At 37.8% G+C, this 21095-nt stretch overlaps 1 protein-coding gene across 1 annotated transcript in view; it reads left to right on the top strand.

The window, feature by feature from the left end:
• Positions 1-21095, top strand: part of LOC136264794 (uncharacterized) — a 121688-nt gene that overhangs the window by 83826 nt on the left and 16767 nt on the right. Inside the window, exons 15-16 of the mRNA XM_066059563.1 lie at positions 7518-7574; positions 13374-13951. Coding sequence (XP_065915635.1) covers positions 7518-7574; positions 13374-13951 — 635 coding nt within the window. The remainder of the gene's footprint in view (positions 1-7517; positions 7575-13373; positions 13952-21095) is intronic.

The following is a 21095-nucleotide window of genomic DNA, read 5'->3' as shown; positions in this document are numbered from 1 at the left end:
TGTCTGAACAGGGTGAATTGTTTGTAGCTGAACTCTCTACAGGGTGATTTGTTTGTAGCTGATCTCTATACAGGTTACTTATTTCTTACTGATCTCTTGAATTCTGTTCAGGGTGACTGCTCTATTAGGATGACTGCTCTATTAGAGTATCTCGATCTCGCACTTGCTACACCAAGTTGGATTTCGTGTTATAACTCCGTGGCTTTAAGTCTGATTCTTCTACACCATTGAAGAGCCTTTCTAAGATGATAACTCCATCTGTACAGCGATTTTCAAAGCATTACCCCAAGTGGTTTATCTGGTAGGCGTGGCAAGCATAATAATAATAATAATAATAAAATAAAAAAATTAAAAATTAGCTAATCTCGATTGCATAATTGTTACACACTGTTGATTTTTTCGCTGTATCTTCCTGGATTTTAGCTCGATTTCTTTGAAACCACAAAAGGTTTGAGGTTCAATAGTTAACCTATTCACCCACCGAGTTTCAGCTTCTTCCCATACGCGGTTTACCCTGTAGGCGTGACAACATATTGGTGTTATTTTTCGTGCAAAATCGCTCATAACTCTTTGCCTGTTTATCGTATTCCAGCCAAAGTTTGTACCTAGATGCGCCTTTATACCCCCCTTCTGTGTGCCAAATTTCAAGGCAATCGGATAACGCGTTCGCGTTTTATAGCAGTTTTTGTAAGTGTGCGAAAAGAGGAAGAAAAATAAGAAGAAGAAGAAAAAAACGAAGAAACTAAGCCAATTTTTGAAGTCGCATATCTCAGGAATGCCTGAAGCGATTTCGCTCAAATTTGGAATGTGGAGTACTGAAGTTGGAGGGAATGTATACAGCAAAATTTGTCTTGTTTCATCAAGGCAGCACAGAGCTACGGAGGTGCGAAAATTGCGTTTTCTTTCTTCCTGTCAATATACTCACGGGGTTGCGCGCCGGCTTCTTGGGCTGCACGACACACTACCGTGTGTCTTGATTTTACATAAAGAGCAAAATAGCTCTTATGAACATATGGACCACAAAAAAAAAAAAAAAATCTACCCTTTTTCATTCCTGTAGTAAAGAAAAGGACAAAAAGCCAATTACATCAAAATTATTTTTGTATGCAATTACAATAAGAAGTGTTATTTACGTATACCAAAACAACAAACTGTAAAAGAGGTGTGACCCAGTATGCTAGGGTAAAGAAAAGATGTGAAATCCAAGGTTGTAGCAAAGAAATGGCTATGATGTAAGGTAATGGAAAAAATTTAATAACGACAAATTCAGGTGAATTTGGTGCCGAATCCTAGTGAAACTTGGAGAGGGCAACACAAATTCACCTGAATTGTTGATATAATTTTTTGTCATTAACCTAGTGGCTTCCACCTTGGATTTCACATCTTTTTCACCCTGGCTTTTTTACTGTTGCTGACTTCAAGCAACAATCTTCAAGTATGTCTATAAATTAATTCCAGTGGTTCTCCTCTCACTGGTTGGGTTGACTGGTCAGCCATCACAGTACAGGCTATCAGCCTAGACTGGCTTGGTTTATTGGTTGTACTGGCTAGAACAAGTGATTAATCACTCAAAGCAGGCTATTAGCCTGCAAATAGGTCTGTGGGTCTAAAGTGTTCTATAACTGCCTAATATAGAAAGAACAGTTGCATTCTGTATGGCTTTTATAGAACCATTTTTTTGCTTAGATCCTCCCACGTAAAGTTCTATATAATGGTTAGACATCAAAACACAGGGTTCTACGGAATTTAGAAACCTGAAAGGCCCTGTGTTGTGGTGCTCAAGCGAAGTCTAACTTATTTAGACCACAGCTCATTGTTGTACCTTTACTGCTGTTTGTTGTACCCTCGCAGCTGCTTATGACATGAGAAATGTAGTAGAAACAAGCCTAATACACCTCCCTGTAACTTGTAATCTAATCCAAAACAGCCAAGCTGTAAAAAAAGTGTGCGGCCCTCAGAAAGGCTATGGTGAAAAAAGATGTGAAATCCAAGGTGGCGGCCAAGAAATGGCTGTGATGGTAGGTTAATGGTAAAAATTTTAATAACGACAATTCAGGTGAATTTTTGTGCTGCTTCACAAAATTTACCTAAATTGTCATTATTAAAATTTTTACCATTAACCTACCATCACAGCCATTTCTTGGCCGCCACCTTGGATTTCACATCTTTTTTCACCATAGCCTTTCTGAGGGCCGCACACTTTTTTTACAGCTTGGCTGTTTTGGATTAGATTTCATTTCTTTTTGTATTTTGTATACCCCAAAGCCGGCCTATGGCCAGCTTTGGGACTTTTTTAACCTATGTTTTTTTCTTTACTACAGGAAGAAGAAAAGATGAAGTAGATGTACTTTAAATATTTTATCAGTAAATGTACAAATTATATATACTGTATAATACATATGTGACCGGATTTGCGAAAAGGGGTCTTCCACACACATCCAATTTGCCAACTTTGACAATTGATAACTTCAGATTGGAAAGAGCTATTGCCTTGAATTTTGGACAGTGGTGAGCACCACTATAGCTGAATTCGTGGTGAACTTTTCAGGTTAATATGTTACTTGAACACTGAGTTATGGTCTCCAACGGTTACGGAATTGGATGTGTGTGGAAGACCCCTTTTCGCAAATCCGGTCACATAATATTATATTGATTACAGAAATCTCCATGGTGGTTTCTTTGTAACTGAACACTCTACAAGGTGACTTCTTCTAATTGCTCTCTCTACAGGGTGAATTGTTTGTAGCTGAATTCTGTACAAGTGATTTGTTTGCAGCTGAGCTCTTTACAGAATGGTTTCTTTGTAGCTGAACTCTCTACAGGGTGATTTGTTTGTAGCTGAAATCCCTACAAGGTAACTTCTTCTAGCTGATCTTTCTACAGGGCGATTTGTTTGTAGCTGAGTTCTCTACAGGGTGTTTGTTTGCAGCTGAATTCTCTACATGGTGGTTTCTTTATAGCTGAACTCTCTACAAGGTGACTTCTTCTAGCTGATCTCTCTACAGGGTGATTTGTTTGTAGCTGAACTCTATACAGGTGATTTGTTTGTAGCTGAACTCTCTACAAGGCGATACTTCTAGGTGATCTCTCTACAGGATTCCTTGTTTCTAACTGAACTCTCAACAGGGTGATCTGTTCATAGCTGAACTTTCTACTGGGTGATTTGTTTGCAGCTGAACTCTCTAAATGGTGGTTTCTTTGTAGCTGAATTCTCTACAAGGTGACTTCTTCTAGCTGAACTCTCTACAAGGTGACTTGTTTCTAGCTGATCTCTCTACAGGGTGACTTGTTTCTAGCTGAACTCTCTACAGGTGATTTGTTTGTAGCTGAACTCTCTACATGGTGGTTTCGTTGTAGCTGAACTCTCTACAAGGTAACTTCTTCTAGCTGATCTTTTTACACTGCATATTTGATTGTAGCTGAGTTCTCTACAGGGTGATTTGTTTGCAGCTGAACTCTCTACATGGGAGTTTCATTGTAGCTGAACTCTCTACAATGTGACTTCTTCTAGCTGAACTCTCTACAGGGTGACTTGTTTCTAGCTGAACTCTCTATAGGTGATTTGTTTGCAGCTGAACTCTCTACATGGTGGTTTCTTTGTAGCTGAACTCTCTACAAGGTAACTTCTTCTAGCCGATCTTTCTACAAGGTGATTGAGTTTTTTGCAGCTGAACTCTTTACATGGTGGTTGCTTTGTAGCTGAACTCTCTAAAAGGTGACTTCTTCTAGCTGAACTCTCTACAGGATGATTTGTTTGCAGCTGAACTCTCTACGTGGTAGTTTCTTTGTAGCTGAACTCTCTACAATGTGACTTCTTCTAGCTGAACTCTCTACAGGGTGACTTGTTTTTAGCTGATCTCTCTACAGGTGATTTGTTTGCAGCTGAACTCTCTACATGGTGGTTTCTTTGTAGCTGAACTCTCTACAAGGTAACTTCTTCTAGCTGATCTTTCTACAGGGTGATTTGTTTGTAGCTGAATTCTCTACAGGGTGATTTATTTGCAGCTTAACTCTCTACAAGGTGACGTCTTCTAGCTGAACTCTCTACAGGATGATTTGTTTGTAGCTGAACTCTCTACGTGGTAGTTTCTTTGTAGCTGAACTCTCTACAATGTGACTTCTTCTAGCTGAACTCTCTACAGGGTGACTTGTTTCTAGCTGAACTCTCTACAGGTGATTTGTTTGCAGCTGAACTCTCTACATGGTGGTTTCTTTGTAGCTGAACTCTCTACAAGGTAACTTCTTCTAGCTGATCTTTCTACAGGGTGATTTGTTTGTAGCTGAATTCTCTACAGGGTGATTTATTTGCAGCTTAACTCTCTACAAGGTGACTTCTTCTAGCTGAACTCTCAACAGAGTGATTGATTTTTTTTGCAGCTGAACTCTCTACATGGTGGTTTCTTTGTAACTGAACTCTCTACAGGGTGATTTGTTTGTAGCTGAACTCTCTACAGGGTGATTTGTTTGTAGCTGAACTCTCTACAGGGTGATCTGTTCATAGCTGAACTCCCTATAAGGTAACTTCTTCTAGCTAATCTTTCTACAGGGCAATTTGTTTGTAGCTGAGTTCTCTACAGGGTGATTTGTTTGCAGCTGAACTCTACATGGTAGTTTCTTTGTAGCTCTACAATGTGACTTCTTCTAGCTGAACTCTCTACAAGGTGACTTGTTTCTAGCTGATCTCTCTACAGGGTGACTTGTTTCTAGCTGAACTCTCTACAGGTGATTTGTTTGCAGCTGAACTCTCTACATGGTTTATTTCTTTGTAACTGAACTCCCTGCAAGGTGACTTCTTCTAGCTGATCTCTCTACAGGGAGATTTGCTTGTAGCTTAACTCTCTACAGGTGATTTGTTTGCAGCTGAACTCTCTACATGATGGTTTCTTTGTAGCTGAACTCTCTACAAGGTAATTTCTTCTAGCTGATCTCTCTACAGGCCGATTTGTTTGTAGCTGAACTCTCTACATGATGGTTTCTTTGTAGCTGAACTCTCTACAAGGTGATTTCTTCTATAGCTGATCTTTCTACAGGGTGATTTGTTTGTAGTTGAACTCTCTACATGATAGTTTCTTTGTAGCTGAACTCTCTACAAGGTGATTTCTTCTATAGCTGATCTTTCTACAGGGTGATTTGTTTGTACCTGAACTATCTACATGATGGTTTCTTTGTAGCTGAACTCTCTACAAGGTAACTTCTTCTAGCTGATCTCTCTACAGGACAATTTGTTTGTACCTGAACTCTCACATGATTTCTTCTTTGAAGCTGAACTCTCTACAAGGTGATTTCTTCTAGCTGATCTTTCTACATAGTGATTTGTTTGTAGCAGAACTCTCTACAAGGAAACTTCTTCTAGCTGATATCTCTACAGGGAGATTTGTTTGTAGCTGAACTCTCTATACATGATTTGTTTGCGGCTGAATTCTCTACTTGATGGTTTCTTTGTAGCTGAACTCTCTACAAGGTAACTTCTTCTAGCTGATCTCTTTACAGGGTGAATTGTTTGTAGCTGAACAATCTACAAGGTAACTTCTTCTAACTGATCTCTCTACAGGGTGATTTGTCTGTAGCTGAACTCTCTACAAGGAAACCTCTTTTAGCTGAGCTCTGTACAGGGTGAATTGTTTGTAGCCGAACTATCTACAAGGTAACTTCTTCTAGCTGATCTCTCTACAGGATGATTTGTTTGTAGCTGAACTATCTACAAGGTAACTTCTTCTAGCTGATCTCTCTACAGGGTGATTTGTTTGTAGCTGAATTCTGTATAGATGATTTGTTTGCAGCTGAGCTCTTTACAGAATGGTTTCTTTGTAGCTGAACTCTCCACAAGGTAACTTCTTCTAGCTGATGTATCTACAGGGTCACTAGTTTGTAGCTGAATTCTCTACATGGTGGTTTCTTTGTAACTGAACTATCTATAAGGTGACATCTTCTAGCTGATCTTTCAACTGGGTGATTTGTTTGTAACTGAACTCTCTACAAGAAAACTTCTTCTAACTGATGTCTGAACAGGGTGAATTGTTTGTAGCTGAACTCTCTACAGGGTGATTTGTTTGTAGCTGATCTCTATACAGGTTACTTATTTCTAACTGATCTCTTGAATTCTGTTCAGGGTGACTGCTCTATTAGGATGACTGTTCTATTAGAGTATCTCGATCTCGCACTTGCTACACCAAGTTGGATTTCGTGTTATAACTCCGTGGCTTTAAGTCTGATTTTTCTACACCATTGAAGAGCCTTTCTAAGATGATAACTCCATCTGTATAGCGATTTTCAAAGCTTTACCCCAAGTGGTTTATCTGGTAGGCGTGGCAAGCATAATAATAATAATAATAAAAATTAGCTAATCTCGATTGCGTAATTGTTACACACTGTTGATTTTTTTGCTATATCTTCCTGGGTTTTAGCTCGATTTCTTTGAAACCACAAAAGGTTTGAGGTTCAATAGTTAACCTATTCACCCACCGATTTTCAGCTTCTTCCCATACGCGGTTTACCCTGTAGGCGTGACAACATATTGGTGTTATTTTTGGTGCATAATCGCTCATAACTCTTTGCCTGATTATGGTATTCCAGCCAAAGTTGGTACAGAGATGCGCCTTTATACCCCCCTTCTGTGTGCCAAATTTCAAGGCAATCGGATAACGCGTTCGCGTTTTATAGCAGTTTTTGTAAGTGTGCGAAAAGAGGAAGAAAAATAAGAAGAAGAAAAAAACGAAGAAACTAAGCCAATTTTTGAAGTCGCATATCTCAGGAATGCCTGAAGCGATTTCGCTCAAATTTGGAATGTGGAGTACTGAAGTTGGAGGGAATGTACACAGCAAAATTTGTCTTGTTTCATCAAGGCAGCACAGAGCTACGGAGGTGCGAAAATTGCGTTTTCTTTCTTCCTGTCAATATACTCACGGGGTTGCGCGCCGGCTTCTTGGGCCGTACGACACACTACCGTGTGTCTTGATATAATGGCACTTGCTATTCTGTTATATGCCCATGCATTGCCCATGTTACAGATGCGTAATTGCCATGTTTTGTATTGCCCCAGAGACAGGGATTTATTGAGACATAAACAAGGGATCTACAGGATTTAGATACATGTAAATAGCCAATGAAATTTGATTATTTCATGATTTTCATCTAAATATATATATATATATATATATCAATCAGATTTGAACAAACTTGGTACATACGTAAATTCACCTTTATTTTCTGTTTATCAGTGTCAAATTTCAAGGCAATCAAGTTAAAAATTTGTGTGTAGCTTGCCCTACATGGCAAGCAGCTATAGTTGCAAATATGATGCAATTTGGAGAAGGAAGAATGGGCTATGCAGAAATAAAAATTACATTTCTTTCTGTTAATAAGCCATGATGTGGTGTGGTGGCTTTCTTGGCTGCATGATGTGGTTAAATAGAATTTCAGATTAGTGGAGTTCCGATAAGTTTTGATGTATTTCTTTGTACTTACTTATATGTATGTTTATGCAGTATTTCATATGTATGTGTCTGTTGAAATGTTAGGATGCAGTGAAACCAGGTAATCATTTCCAGTCCTTACTACTGACAGTGCTACAAAAAGTATGTAAGAAACATTAACACATATTTATGCACGTATGTATGCACCAGTAAATTATTCAATGAAGCCTTTTATACTTGTGGATGAAATATTTTTGTTAACAGTTATTTTTGCACTTTGAAAATGCAAATTTTCTCCTTTAGACAGTGTGGTACAGATATTAATTCAAAATTTCTGATTTTGAAATATGCATATATTATTATGTACCTTTGATTGAGAAAATTGAAGGAAAAAAACCTCCTTATAATCCACAATGTTAAAAAAACTCTGTACTATGTAATTTGGGTGAAATTGCTGATGTGGTTGCATGTAAGCAAACAGAAGTAGGTATGTATATTTGCAAGTATTGCTACTGGCAAGCATTAAAAATCACTGTTAAAATTAAGGATTACTGATGAATTAATTGAAATACTGTAGTGCTAACATTGTTATTTAATGTCAAGAGCAATAATGATATTAAAAATCACAGTAAATAAATAAAAAGCCTACCTGTTGAAAACCATTGAATTTCTATAAAAGAATACTATTATTCAACTACAACTACCTATGGCCTCAATTGTAGTTGTACACAATGTCATCTCATTTTGTTAAAATAAATCATTAATACAAAGTTGTGCATACATGATGTTATTGATGCATGTAAAGATATAACATTGTGATAGTTATCGTAATCATGACATGTTGCTCTAGAACTGCCAGTTCTTTAAGACAAGCTATATTGTACTCTCTGTTAAATACGTAGCTATGAATGCTTAGTAACTAAAGTTATGCATAATGAAAATCGTGAAACAGAAAACACTAAAATACATCCAACTGCTTATAGTAAGGCAATCAATGCTAAACCAGAACACAGCTACTTAGTAATCAAAACTAAACTAAAATCGCTCAAGTTAATTATTAAAACTAAAATGCAAAAAACTAATTAAAACCAAGTTCATGTTGTACTACTTCTAAAAACCAGGCGTCATGCAGCTAGCTAGGTCATCTGGAATTGATCAACTATGTACCATCACTTGGCCTCCACTTTTGATTTCATAACTTTTTTATCCTGGGGGCAACACCCCATTTTTTACAGCTTGGCAGTTTTGGTTTAGCACTTCTTACAAAGCCACTGGCTTTTGGGCTTCCTTTTAACCCTTAAACCTGCATAATCCAGAAAACTGGATTTAAACTTAATAAATCTACATGCCTTGCACAAACTGTCAAAGCCCTTTAACTTTCGAAGCGTCCATCCTATGGCATGCAATTTATGTCATTCTAGTTAAAATGTAACAAGAATTATAATGATATCTAGGGTTTTACCCTACTGCTAAATAGTGAGGCCAAAACTAGCCGTGAAAATAACTCTTTGGTAAGGAAACATGCAAACCCTTTATAAACTTGATGGTGGTTACTCCTATCATCTCACAACAACTTCCATTCGATTCACCGTTAAATTTTCTATCAGGCCATATATGATTCATGTGAGTAAACCCATAATCGAAATAAAACACATAGCAAGAATATAGAAACACAGAGACATGACTCATCATTGTTCATCAAGTAAGCCACTGTAGTTACAGTGTTCATTTAACCTTCTGTAAGTATCCCAGTGAACAGACATTTAATTCACGTATATTTGTAGACTGTAAGAATTAACCTAGTGTTGCCATGCATGTCCATATTGTGTAAACACACATTCCCCAAAGTTCTCTGCTTGTTTAAGAGTTTCCTTACTACAGGAATTGTTGAGCAAGAAAAAGAATTATTTGTGTGTATAGGTTTAATTGTATCAGATTAAATATTTGTACTAATACCATACCTGTTTCACTGCCCATACAAAAGTCTCAATAGTAGCAGTGAAATTTATCAGTATTTCACTGACAGCAGTGAAAAAGTTGTAATTGCAATTTCATTGGCTAGAATTTATGTTAACAATGTAGCGCCAATTAGTGTTGACGTGTGTTTAGTACATAAGGACAAATTGCGTACATAGCAACGCTAATGCACAGCATGCGTGCGAGTATGGTATTAACTGGGAACAGCATGAGTAGCAGTGAAATTTGGGATAAATACCACTCTTGTTGTATTGGAAATGGTAAATTTCCAATACAACACTCGTGGTATTTATCCCAAATTTCACTGCTGACTTGTTTCTAGCTGATCTCTCTACAGGGTGACTTGTTTGTAGCCGAGAAACAAGTCATCTTGTAGAGAGTTCAGCTGCAAATAAAGCGAGTTCAGCTACAGTTCAGTTATGTAATATGTCACCTTATTACCCTCATGATAATCATTTATTCAGTTTTATATGTACTAGTAATAGCATGGGTAGCAGTGAAAATTTGGGATAGATACCACGAGTGTTGTATTGGAAATGATTTGCCTCGTGAAATTTATCCCCATTTCCAATACAACACTCGTGGTATTTATCCCAAATTTCACTGCTACCCATGCTATTACTAGTACATATAAACTGAATAAATGATTATCATGAGGGTATTAAGGTGACTTATTGCATAACTGAACTGTAGCTGAACTCGCTTTGTTTGCAGCTGAACTCTCTACAAGATGACTTGTTTCTAACTGAACTCTCTATATAGAGAGTTCGGCTACAAACAAGTCACCCTGTAGAGAAATCAGCTAGAAACAAGTCACCCTGTAGAGAAATCAGCTAGAAACAAGTCACCCTAGGGTGACTTGTTTCTAGCTGATCTCTCTACAGGGTGGCTTAATTGTTTGTAGTCAAACTCTCCTGTTTGTAACTGCATGATCTCTCTCTACTGGGTGCCTTGTTTGTAACTGAACTTTTTACAGGCTGACTTGTTTGTAGCTGAACTCTCTATGGTGTGACCTGATTTCTCTACAGGGTGACTTGTTTCTATAGTTGTACCTTCTACAGGGTGACCTTTTTCTAGCTGAATTCTCTACAGGGTGACTTGTTGTTAGCTGAGTTTTCTAGGTTGACTTTTGTTGTGTAGCTGAACTTTCTATAGTCTATAGAGTGAGTTGTTTGTAGCTGATCTGTCTACAGGGTGAATTGTTTGGAACTGAACTCTCTACAGGGTGACATTTTGTAGCTGATTTCTCTACAGTATGAATAGCTCTACCTTCTACAGGGTGACTTGTTGTTAGCTGAATTTTCTAGGTTGAATTGTTGTGTAGCTGAACTCTCTACAGGGTGACTTGTTTGAAGTGTTGAACTCTCTACAGGGTGTCTTGTTTTGTAGCTGAATTTTTTACAGCGTAATTTGTTAGTAGCAGCTGAACTCTTTCCAGGGTTAGCTACTTGTTTACAACTGAACTCTCTACGTGGTGACTTGTAAAGTACTGTACATGGTCAATCGATTGTAGCTGAACTCTCTACAAGATGACTTGCTGCTTACTGAATAAGGTGACTGCACTATTAGAGTGTCCCAATCAAGCATTTGTTACACTTAGTTGGTTTTCACAGTGTAACTCAGTGTTTTTTTATTGTGAATTCTTCTAAACCACTGAAAAGTTTATTCTGCAATGCTGTTCCACCTATACACTGATTTCAGCTCATTCCTACAAGCGGTTTGCCTAGTAGGCATGGTGATTATACATCTTTATTAACAATACATGATTGCATGATTATTACACACTGTTGGTTTTTCTGTTGTATCTCTGTTGTAGTAATCCTCATTTCTTTCAAACCATGAACAGGCACTCCTATGATGATTAATCTAACTACAAATCAATTTCTAACTAATTCCTCAGAGCAGTTTATCCGTAGGTGTGACCGAAATGTGATTCTTTCTTACACGAATAATTGGTCAAAACTCCGTGAATCTTGGTCAGATTTCCACCAAGCTTGGAACTTAAATTTGCTTTTATAACCCCTTTAAGTGTGCCAAATTTCAGTTTGTTTGGAGTATGAATTTGTATTTCATGGCAGATTTTGCAAAGTGTATGAAAAGAAGTATAAGTATAAGGAGAAAAAAAATAAACCTAAAACTTTGGCCACTTGTATCTCAGAAAATGACTAAGGAAATTTTCTTCAAATTTGGTGGGCATCTCTACAGAAAAATTGATTCCAATCGGATAAGGGATCATGGAACTACTCCATTTTCTTCCCTCCTGTCAAAATATCCATGCTGGCTTCTTGGGCTGCTTGATTTAGCTTTTATTACTTACATTCTGGCTTTTTTTACCATTTTAATGGTTTTGCTCACATGGGTGCACACAAACAAACATGCATAAGTAGATACGTATGTCTTTACATACATGGGTACACATGCATTTTTATTGAACCATTTTCAGGAAACCAGGCGGGTGCCCAAAACTTGCCTTTGGCTGGCTGTGGGTGCACACTTGGCTTATAATTTAATTATACTAAAACAACACTACACTAAAAGCTACATCATAAAGCAGTGTGCTTACAAATGTGACCCAGTCTGACAAAACCGGGCTTATCACCTATTTAAAAGTATCTAGAAATGCCGGTTTTAAGTATTTAGTGTGTTGTAGCTCGCCAATGGTTGAAGCTATGTGTACCAAATTTTCACACGTTTTAAACCAATTCCTTACCTTCCAGAGCATCCACTGTGCAAGTAGCCAACAACTAAGTTTCCCGCCATTTTAGATAGTTTGTTGACTGTATCAGGCGAGCTACAAATTGGGTGGAAGGCGGAGGCCCTGGAAGGCGGGCAAGATAGTGTTCAAAAATTGAAAAGGAAGGTCAAGGGATGAATTAGGCCAAGTTTTGAGCCATTGAGGTCTCAAAACTGGCTAAAATGAAAGGAAATTCACAGCATAGGTAGTTATTCAACACCACAGAGCTGTACAGCCACATACAGTCATTCCCAGGCTGACCAGAGCTCCATTAAGGCCCCACACCACACGTACAGATCGCCACTGGGCTTGGGAAAAGCAGCCAGCAAAACCAGACCACTCAAGTCTAGCTGATTTTAAATGTGGAATTAGATAGTTTATTCATGTAGCTGTGTGTCCTGGGTGAAAAATCGAATCTGCTGACATGGGCGATAAGACTGGTTTTCTCAGACTGGGTCACAAATATAATTTACTAATGTTTTGTCAATGTGGCAGTCTTGTTCCGTGTCATGTTCTGCTCAATGATCAGAAAGTGGGGGCTCAGGAGGCTTGAAACTCTCAACTTTACACAAAGATTGAGATACTCTAATAGAGCAGTCGTAAATTAGTTGAGTGTTATCTATAAGGATTATTTACCTGTATGCTTTAAAATTGTATTTAACAGCACTATTTTCAAAGATTTTCTGGGGGAGGGAGCATGCTCTGTAGCTACTGAGCATTTCAACAATATATGTTTTTGCCATTGAACCCCCAACTTTTCAGAGTTTTCTCTGCCTCTGTGACTAACATGTGGTGCACAGAAATATGCATCCACACATTGCCCAATTAACTGATTAGTGATGCTTTGTACCAAAATACACTGTAATAACTAGTCAAATCTTGCAACTACGTTTCGCCTAAACCTGAAACCTCAAACCCTTAATATAACTCTATGTATATCGCTCAACATATACAAAGTCAAAATGTATAGTATGTTTAAACTGGCTTGCCATCAAAGACATGAACAAACAGCTTTCCCAATATGTATATTGCCCAAGCAATATGCAGCTTTAAACTCTTACACAAAAGGTGTATATATGCTTATAAGTATTCTCAGACTAATATTTGTGTTATCTTATATATTAGTAACTAGTAATACATAGTGTTACTATTGCTATTATTTCTATTTTGTTTTGCAAAGAATATATCTGTATACACATGTGCACATTTTTGATACCAACAATTATGTCTTTTGTATTATGGCAATTTAGGAAATCATTCCAAATATGTATATAAATGAAGGATCAGCAAGCTATATATCGAAACAGCTGATTGTTAGGAGTTCTGTATCTGTTAGTAAGACTGTTACTACTTTATCAGCCCTTTCTAGCATTGAGAAGTTTTATTGGAACTTTATTGCTTTGTGCTGTTGTCGCATTCATGTGGGTGTCAAGGATTTACAGAAACTTAGTAGGTTTGCTTTTGCTATCGAAAATCTTAGCAGTATATATTCAGCTTATTGCAACAAAAGATCAAATGTTTCACAACCACTGTGTGAAGTTCCAGAAGAGATAAAGCATACTGATGTAAGGGAATACTTCAAGTGGATTATCATGATGCAGAGAGTCCTCATTTATTGGCAGGAATTGTTTGCAGAGCAAGCTTACAACTATGAGGACATTTTATTGTATACTGAAGCACTACCGACAATAGATAAGCTTGCAAAGTCACTCAACATTACTCACTTGGTTTATGAAATTGACCAGATTAAAGTACTTAAAGCACACTACTATGAACACTATGCTAAATGCTGTTCGCTTATGGTTAAAAGAAGCAATGATGTTGATGGGTATGTGTTTGATGTAATGTATGCATATATCAGTGTTGTATTTTTAAAGCAGTTACACAAGGTAGCTAATCAGTTAAATTATTCGAATTCCAGAAGAATCAAGAGACTGTCTACCTGTGGTCTAACAATGCAAGTCCTAGCTCTTATAATGTTCCTCTTCAAAAAAATAAATCACAGACTTCAATTGGGATAGATGCATACATACATAGGCGCTGTTTTGGGTATTAAGTGATGATGATATAGAAGATGGTATGCTACTTCTAAATAGGGCTGATAGTTTTTTGGTGTTTGACTAGTCTCTAGAGTTAACCATCGAGTACTCACAAATACTAGCTACTTATAGTCATACCCATTTGACATGTTTTATACTGACTTTAAGGCAGTTTACAGCTTTTTCAAGTAATAACAATGGTACAGTTAGTGTTCCTGACAAGAAATTATGCCAATCAAGCCCTATAGCTTCATCCATGGCAAATGCATTGTGTAAGCTGGGTCATGTGATCTTAACAAATACTTGAGTACCAATTTTACTATCTGAATATCGAAATCCTTAACAAGTACTTGAGTATTTGCAGTATTTGTTTCAGCCCTACTTCTATAAACTAGGTGCCCATGCAGTTAATATAATGCTATTCCATTCTAACTAAATAGGTAATTAATCAACCATGATTCTAGTAATAATTCAGCTAGATAATTAGATTTGTAAATACTGTAATTTAGCATATTTTGTAATTTGTAATTCATGAATTACGTTGCTATGCACTACTAAGTAAACATAGCTCTAACAAACCACTTTAAACTGCAAATTATGCACAGAAGTATCTTCTAAACTGTTTTATAGTGTGTCTATCGAGCTTTCTCACACAAATTGTCTCAAGGCTGTCCTTCATTTTTGTTTGAATCAGTAAGGAACATGCCCTTTTTCTTCAAAGGAATTTTGTTGTTTCTGTTATCCTATGTATGAAACCCATTACACCGTTTTTAGGGACCTTAGCACATTGATAAAAAGTACTGAAACAAACTGGAGTAGTGCATGCTATTAAATCACAGTAAAACAGTAAGAAGTGTTATATCCCTACTGTGCTTATCTTATGGTATCTTGAACACAGTAGGGATATAACACTTCTTATTGTTTTACTGTGATTTAATATCGTGCACTACTCCAGCTTGTTTCAGTACTTTTTATCGATGTACTATGTACTATTACCTATGTGCTATGGCCTACTCCAGCTTGTTTCTAGTTAATAAATCCAATTTTTGTGCACTTGTTTCTCAACTTTTTTAGTAAAATAAAAATTATTATGACTGGTGAACCCACGCATACCGCATCAAAAGAAATAAACGGTGCTGTGCCCCAGCTACCAGTTATCGTCTGTTAATGCTGCTACATATATATTTATGCAGTAAAGTACACACTAACTCCATCTATCTGGTGATAGTGGATGATTTGGTAGGTGTGCAAGGTTCAGTATCTTTTTTCTATTTATCTCTTATTGGAGCTTGGAGTGGTAAGAATTTTTGGGGGTTGATACCAGGGAGGAGAAAAATGAAACTTTTTCCTTCCCAAAATTCATAGGCCACAAAAAGGTGTACAGTTCTGTGGTAACTGACTGGACAGCTTTTCCTCCAAGCTCTCACGGTTTGTTTTTTTGTGTAGGAATACTGTTCTTGTATTCTGGTACCAAAGTGGACGTACCACCTATTGTGGCTGACCATACATAATGAGAATGCCCACATAACCCCTATTACTTACACCTTAACCTGTTGTCTTGCATGCCTCCACATCACCTACAATGTTTGCAACAGTTGTACTTTCAGCACTGAACAAAGTTTCAGTTGTCCTCAGTCGACCTAGAGGCCAAATACAAAACCCAGATTGTTGTTTTCCACAATACTGGCTTGGCATGTAGGGAAATGTGTCTTTAAACTGTTCTAAAAGTTTCGATCAGATTGAAACATATGTTTTCGAGAATGGCTAGTTTGAAATTTGAATTTAGTCTCCCCCACGTAATTTGCTCTCTGTAAGAATTTTACTCGGAATTTAAACAATGACGCAGAGCACAACTGCGGTCACTGGGTATTGATGAACTGGCGCTCTATGTTGTTAATCAGTACATATAGCCACAAAGAAGCTGCCATAGATTATAGTCCATAGATATAATCTATGGTGCTGCATACCATCGTTCATTTTAAAATTTAAATTTAGTCGCCCCCACATAGTTTGTCCTCTTAGGGCGTGGCTTAAAGAATGACAACTGCGGTTACCAGTTGTTGACACAAGCTGTGAGTAATTAACACATGTAGCTAGCCTAAAAGGAAGTGTGCAAAATCACCTAATAATTTACAATTTTCACTATGCATTTTTGCATTTTATAGCACCCCCACACAAAATTACATATATAATTACAGTATCAAGACACACGATAGTGTGTCGTGCGGCCCAAGAAGCCGGCGCGCCACACCGTGAGTATATTGACAGGAAGAAAGAAAACGTCATTTTCACACATTTGTATCTCGGTGATACCTCATCCGATTGGAACCAAATTTGCTGCAGAGTTGCCCGCCAGCTAGGGGAGTCTACATTCCAAATTTGAAGGAAATCACTCAAGCCATTTCCGAGATACAAGTGGCCAAAGTTTTGTGTTTTTTTCTTCATTTTTTTTTCTTCTTCGTCTTTTCGCACACTTGCAAAAATTGCTATAAAACGCAAACGCGTACTCTGATCGCCTTGAAATTTGGCACACAGAAGGGGAGTACAAAGGCGAATTCTAGCATCAAATTTGGTGCAAGTACGGTGAATGATTCAGGAGTTATGACCGATTATTCGCGTAAAACAAGATCGATTTGTTGTCACGCCTACAGGGTAAACCGCTTCATGGAATGAGTTGAAAATTGCTATGTAGATGGAGTAACCATCGTAGGAGTGCCTTTTGGTGGTTTGAAAGGAATCGACATAAAGACCATGGAGATATGACACAAAACCCAACCTGTGTCACAATTACGCAATCAATTTTTAGGAATCAAAAAGTATTAGTTTTCACGCCTACTAGGCAAACCGCTTAGAGCAATGAGCTGAAAATCGGTGTATAGCTGGAATAATCTTCATTGAAAGTCCTTGCAGTAGTATAGAAGAATTGGATTACAAACCACTGAGTTATGATTCAAAAGCCAACTCCATGTAGCAAATGCGAGATCGAGATACTCTAATAGAACAGTCACCCTAATAGAGCATTCAGCTAATTTATTTACACCATTATAGAATTCTATTACCATATTCTGTAGGGAGTTCAACTGCAAACAGTTAATCTTATAGACAGTTCCGCAAGAAGCAAGTCACCCTATAGAGAGTTCAGCTACATATATATTGCTGTAGTGATTCATAACATTGCAAGCCACACTGAAGAGAGTTCAGCTATAAACAAGTCATGCACCCTGTACAGAGTTCGGCTACACTCTCTAGAGAATTCAGCTACAAACAAGTCACTGTGGAGAGAGTTCAGCTACAAAGAAACCATCATATAGAGAGTTCAGCTGCAAACAAATCACCCTGTAGAGAGTTCAGCTACAAATAGATCACCCTGTAGAGAGATCAGCTAGAAGAGGTCACCTTGTAGAGAGTTCAGCTACAAAGAAACCATCATGTAGAGAGTTCAGCTGCAAACAAATCACCCTGTAGAGCGTTCAGCTACAAAAAGATCACCCTGTAGAGAGATCAGCAAGAAGAGGTTACCTTGTAGAGAATCCAGCTACAAAGAAACCATCATGTAGAGAGTTCAGCTGCAAACAAATCACCTTGTAGAGAGTTCAGCTACAAAGAAACCATCATGTAGAGAGTTCAGCTACAAAGAAACCACCATGTAGAGAGATTAGCTGCAAACAAATCACCTATAGAGAGTTCAGCTAGAAACAAATCAACCTGTAGAAAGATCAGCTAGAAGAAGTCACCTTGTAGAGAGTTCAGCTACAAAGAAATCACCATGTAGAGAGTTTAGCTGCAAACAAATAACCTGTAGAGAGTTCAGCTAGAAACAAATCACTCTGTAGAGAGATCAGCTGGAAGAGGTCACCTTGTAGAGAGTTCAGCTACAAAGAAACCATCATGTAGAGAGTTCAGCTGAAAACAAATCACCCTGTAGAGAGTTCAGCTACAAAAAGATCACCCTGTAGAGAGTTCAACTAGAAGAAGTCACCTTGTAGAGAGTTCAGCTACAAAGAAACCATCGTGTAGAGAGTTCAGCTACAAAGAAACCACCATGTAGAGAGTTTAGCTGCAAACAAATAACCTGTAGAGAATTCAGCTAGAAACAAATCACCCTGTAGAGAGATCAGCTAGAAGAGATCACCTTGTAGAGAGTTCAGCTACAAAGAAACCGCCATGTAGAGAGTTCAGCCTCAAACAAATCACCATGTAGAGAATTCAACTACAAACAAATTGCCCTGTAAAGGGATCAGCTAGAAGAAGTTACGTTGTAGAGAGTTCAGCTACAAAGAAACCGCCATGTAGAGAGTTCAGCCTCAAACAAATCACCATGTAGAGAATTCAACTACAAACAAATCGCCCTGTAGAAGGATCAGCTAGAAGAGGTCACCTTGTAGAGAGTTCAGCTACAAAGAAACCATCATGTAGAGAGTTCAGCTACAAACAAATCACCTTGTAAAGAGTTCAGCTACAAAGAAACCACTATGTAGAGAGTTTAACTGCAACAAATCACCAGTAGAGAGTTCAGCTAGAATCACATCACCCTGGAGAGAGATCAGCTAGAAGAGGTCATCTTGTAGTGAGTTCAGCTACAAAGAAACCACCACATAAAGAGGTCAGCTGCAAATAAATCACTTGTTGAGAGTTCAGCTACAAACAAATCCCCCTGTAGAGGGATCAGCTAGAAGAAGTCACCTTGTAGAGAGTTCAGCTACAAAGAAACTATCATATAGAGAGTTCAGCTATAAAGAAATCACCCTGTAGAGAGTTCAGCTAGAAGAAGTTACCTTGTAGAGAGTTCAGCTACAAAGAAACCATCATGTAAAGAGATCAGCTGCAAACAAATCACCCTGTAGAGAGTTCATCTAGAAACAAATCACCCTGTAGAGAGATCAGCTAGAAGAGTTCACCTTATAGATAGTTCAGCTACATTTCAAGTCACCCAGTAGAGAGATCAGCTGCAAAATAATATCCTGTGGGAATAATGGGCATGTAATAAATATATGTATATAATTTGTATAATTACTAATAAAATCAAAAATAATTGAAGTATTAAAAATCTTCTTTAAATTCTTTTCTTCTTCCTGTGGTAAAGAAAAAACACATGGGTTAAAAAACCCCCAAAGCCAGCCATTGGCCGGCTTTGCAGTATACAAATACAAAAAGAAGTGATATCTAATCAAAAACAGCCAAGCTGTAAAAAAAGGTGCGGCCCCCAAAAAGGCCATGGTGAAAAAAGATGTGAAATCCAAGGTGGCGGCCAAGAAATGGCTGTGATGGTAGGTTAATGGTAAAAATTTTAATAACGACAATTCAGGTGAATTTGGTGCCACTTGGTCTTGGCACCAAATTCACCTGAATTGTCGTTATTAAAATTTTTACCATTAACCTACCATCACAGCCATTTCTTGGCCACCACCTTGGATTTCACATCTTTTTTCACCATGGCCTTTTTGGGGGCCGCACCTTTTTTTACAGCTTGGCTGTTTTTAATTAGATACAGGGAGAAACATGAATACCAAACACTTTTCACAACAATAATGTAAGAATTGTATAATAATGACTGTAATATAACTGCTATGAAAATGTTTTCCAGTGGATCGCCATGGTAGCAAGTCTCACATGAAGGCATGTATATTCATCCAAATACATTGGGAGTAACGAGTAAGTGCGATGCCAACAAGTTGGTATGACTCCATTTGTAGAATCCAGATGAGTGGGTGTGGCTCCAGTATGTCTAAACAGTTAACAAACATTCCTGTTATAAATACGTGCTAGAGTTGCAATATAATAGCATAGTATTTAAATGCAACAATACATAGTCTCCATTGCATCACTATCAAATGACACTAAGTGGAGGATATTGTTGCATCTCCAGTATGTACACTCTATCAGTACAACCTGTCTTAATGGCCACCAGTATAGAAAGACAACCTCTCTTGAAAAGCCAATTCCAATTGAGAATTTATACACTGTTACCTGCTTATTGAGTGAAGGTGGCAATAAACAAGTTCCACCATAATTTATACATGTGATCTGATCCTGTATATTCTGTCAGTGGATGAGATCCACTTCCAATTGAGAATTTATACACTGTTACCTGCTTATTGAGTGAAGGTGGTAATAAACAAGTTCCACCATAATTTATACACGTGATCTGATCCTGTATATTCTGTCAGTGGATGAGATTCACTTGGCCAGGACAAAATGTGACTCAAATGTCCTGGATGATCCATACTCAACCCACTTATGACCCAGTGGCACAATGGAACTGAGTATTTATAGAGAATACAATTATATTTATTTCTAAGTTGTGTGTATGTGTGGACACATTACAACACATTACATGTGCATACAAGACATGCTACGTACTGTTTTAGCGTTTCAAGTCACCACATTATGCACGTACTAGTCAACAGTACTTCATAGTGCCCATCAGTAAACCTGAAGAAAAGTTACAAAAAATAAAAATTCACATAAGTACAATGAAACCTCAGCTGTGGGACCAAAAAATTTGGCCTGATTAACAAGGTGGCCTTATTAATGAGGTCATAAAGTAATGCTTAGCTATATTTGAGACCTACTAGAGGTGGCCAATATAATGAGGCGGTTTTTTATTAAAGAGGTGGCCGCTAAGTGAAGTTTCACTGTATATACAGTTCACAATGGTGAACAATATTAATGGTTAACAATATACACTGAAACCTGCAGGTCACGTCTTGTAGAAGATTGCTCTCTACACAAAATGACACATTCAGAGATTGTATTTAGATGGATGATACAGTAACGCATTGTGACTTCAATACTCATGATGTGTCACTGCTAGGCAGCAACCATATACACGGCACTGCTGATGCACAACATCGCACTTGCTCGCACACACAATTTTGCTCAAGATTTTACAAATTGATAATTAAGGGGTGTGGCAACTGGCTGTTTCGCTCG

This window comes from Dysidea avara, chromosome 8 (genome assembly GCF_963678975.1).
Source record: "Dysidea avara chromosome 8, odDysAvar1.4, whole genome shotgun sequence".
Lineage (NCBI taxonomy): Eukaryota > Metazoa > Porifera > Demospongiae > Dictyoceratida > Dysideidae > Dysidea > Dysidea avara.
Note: the sequence above shows the minus strand (reverse complement) of the source record. Positions and strands in the feature narration are given on the sequence as shown.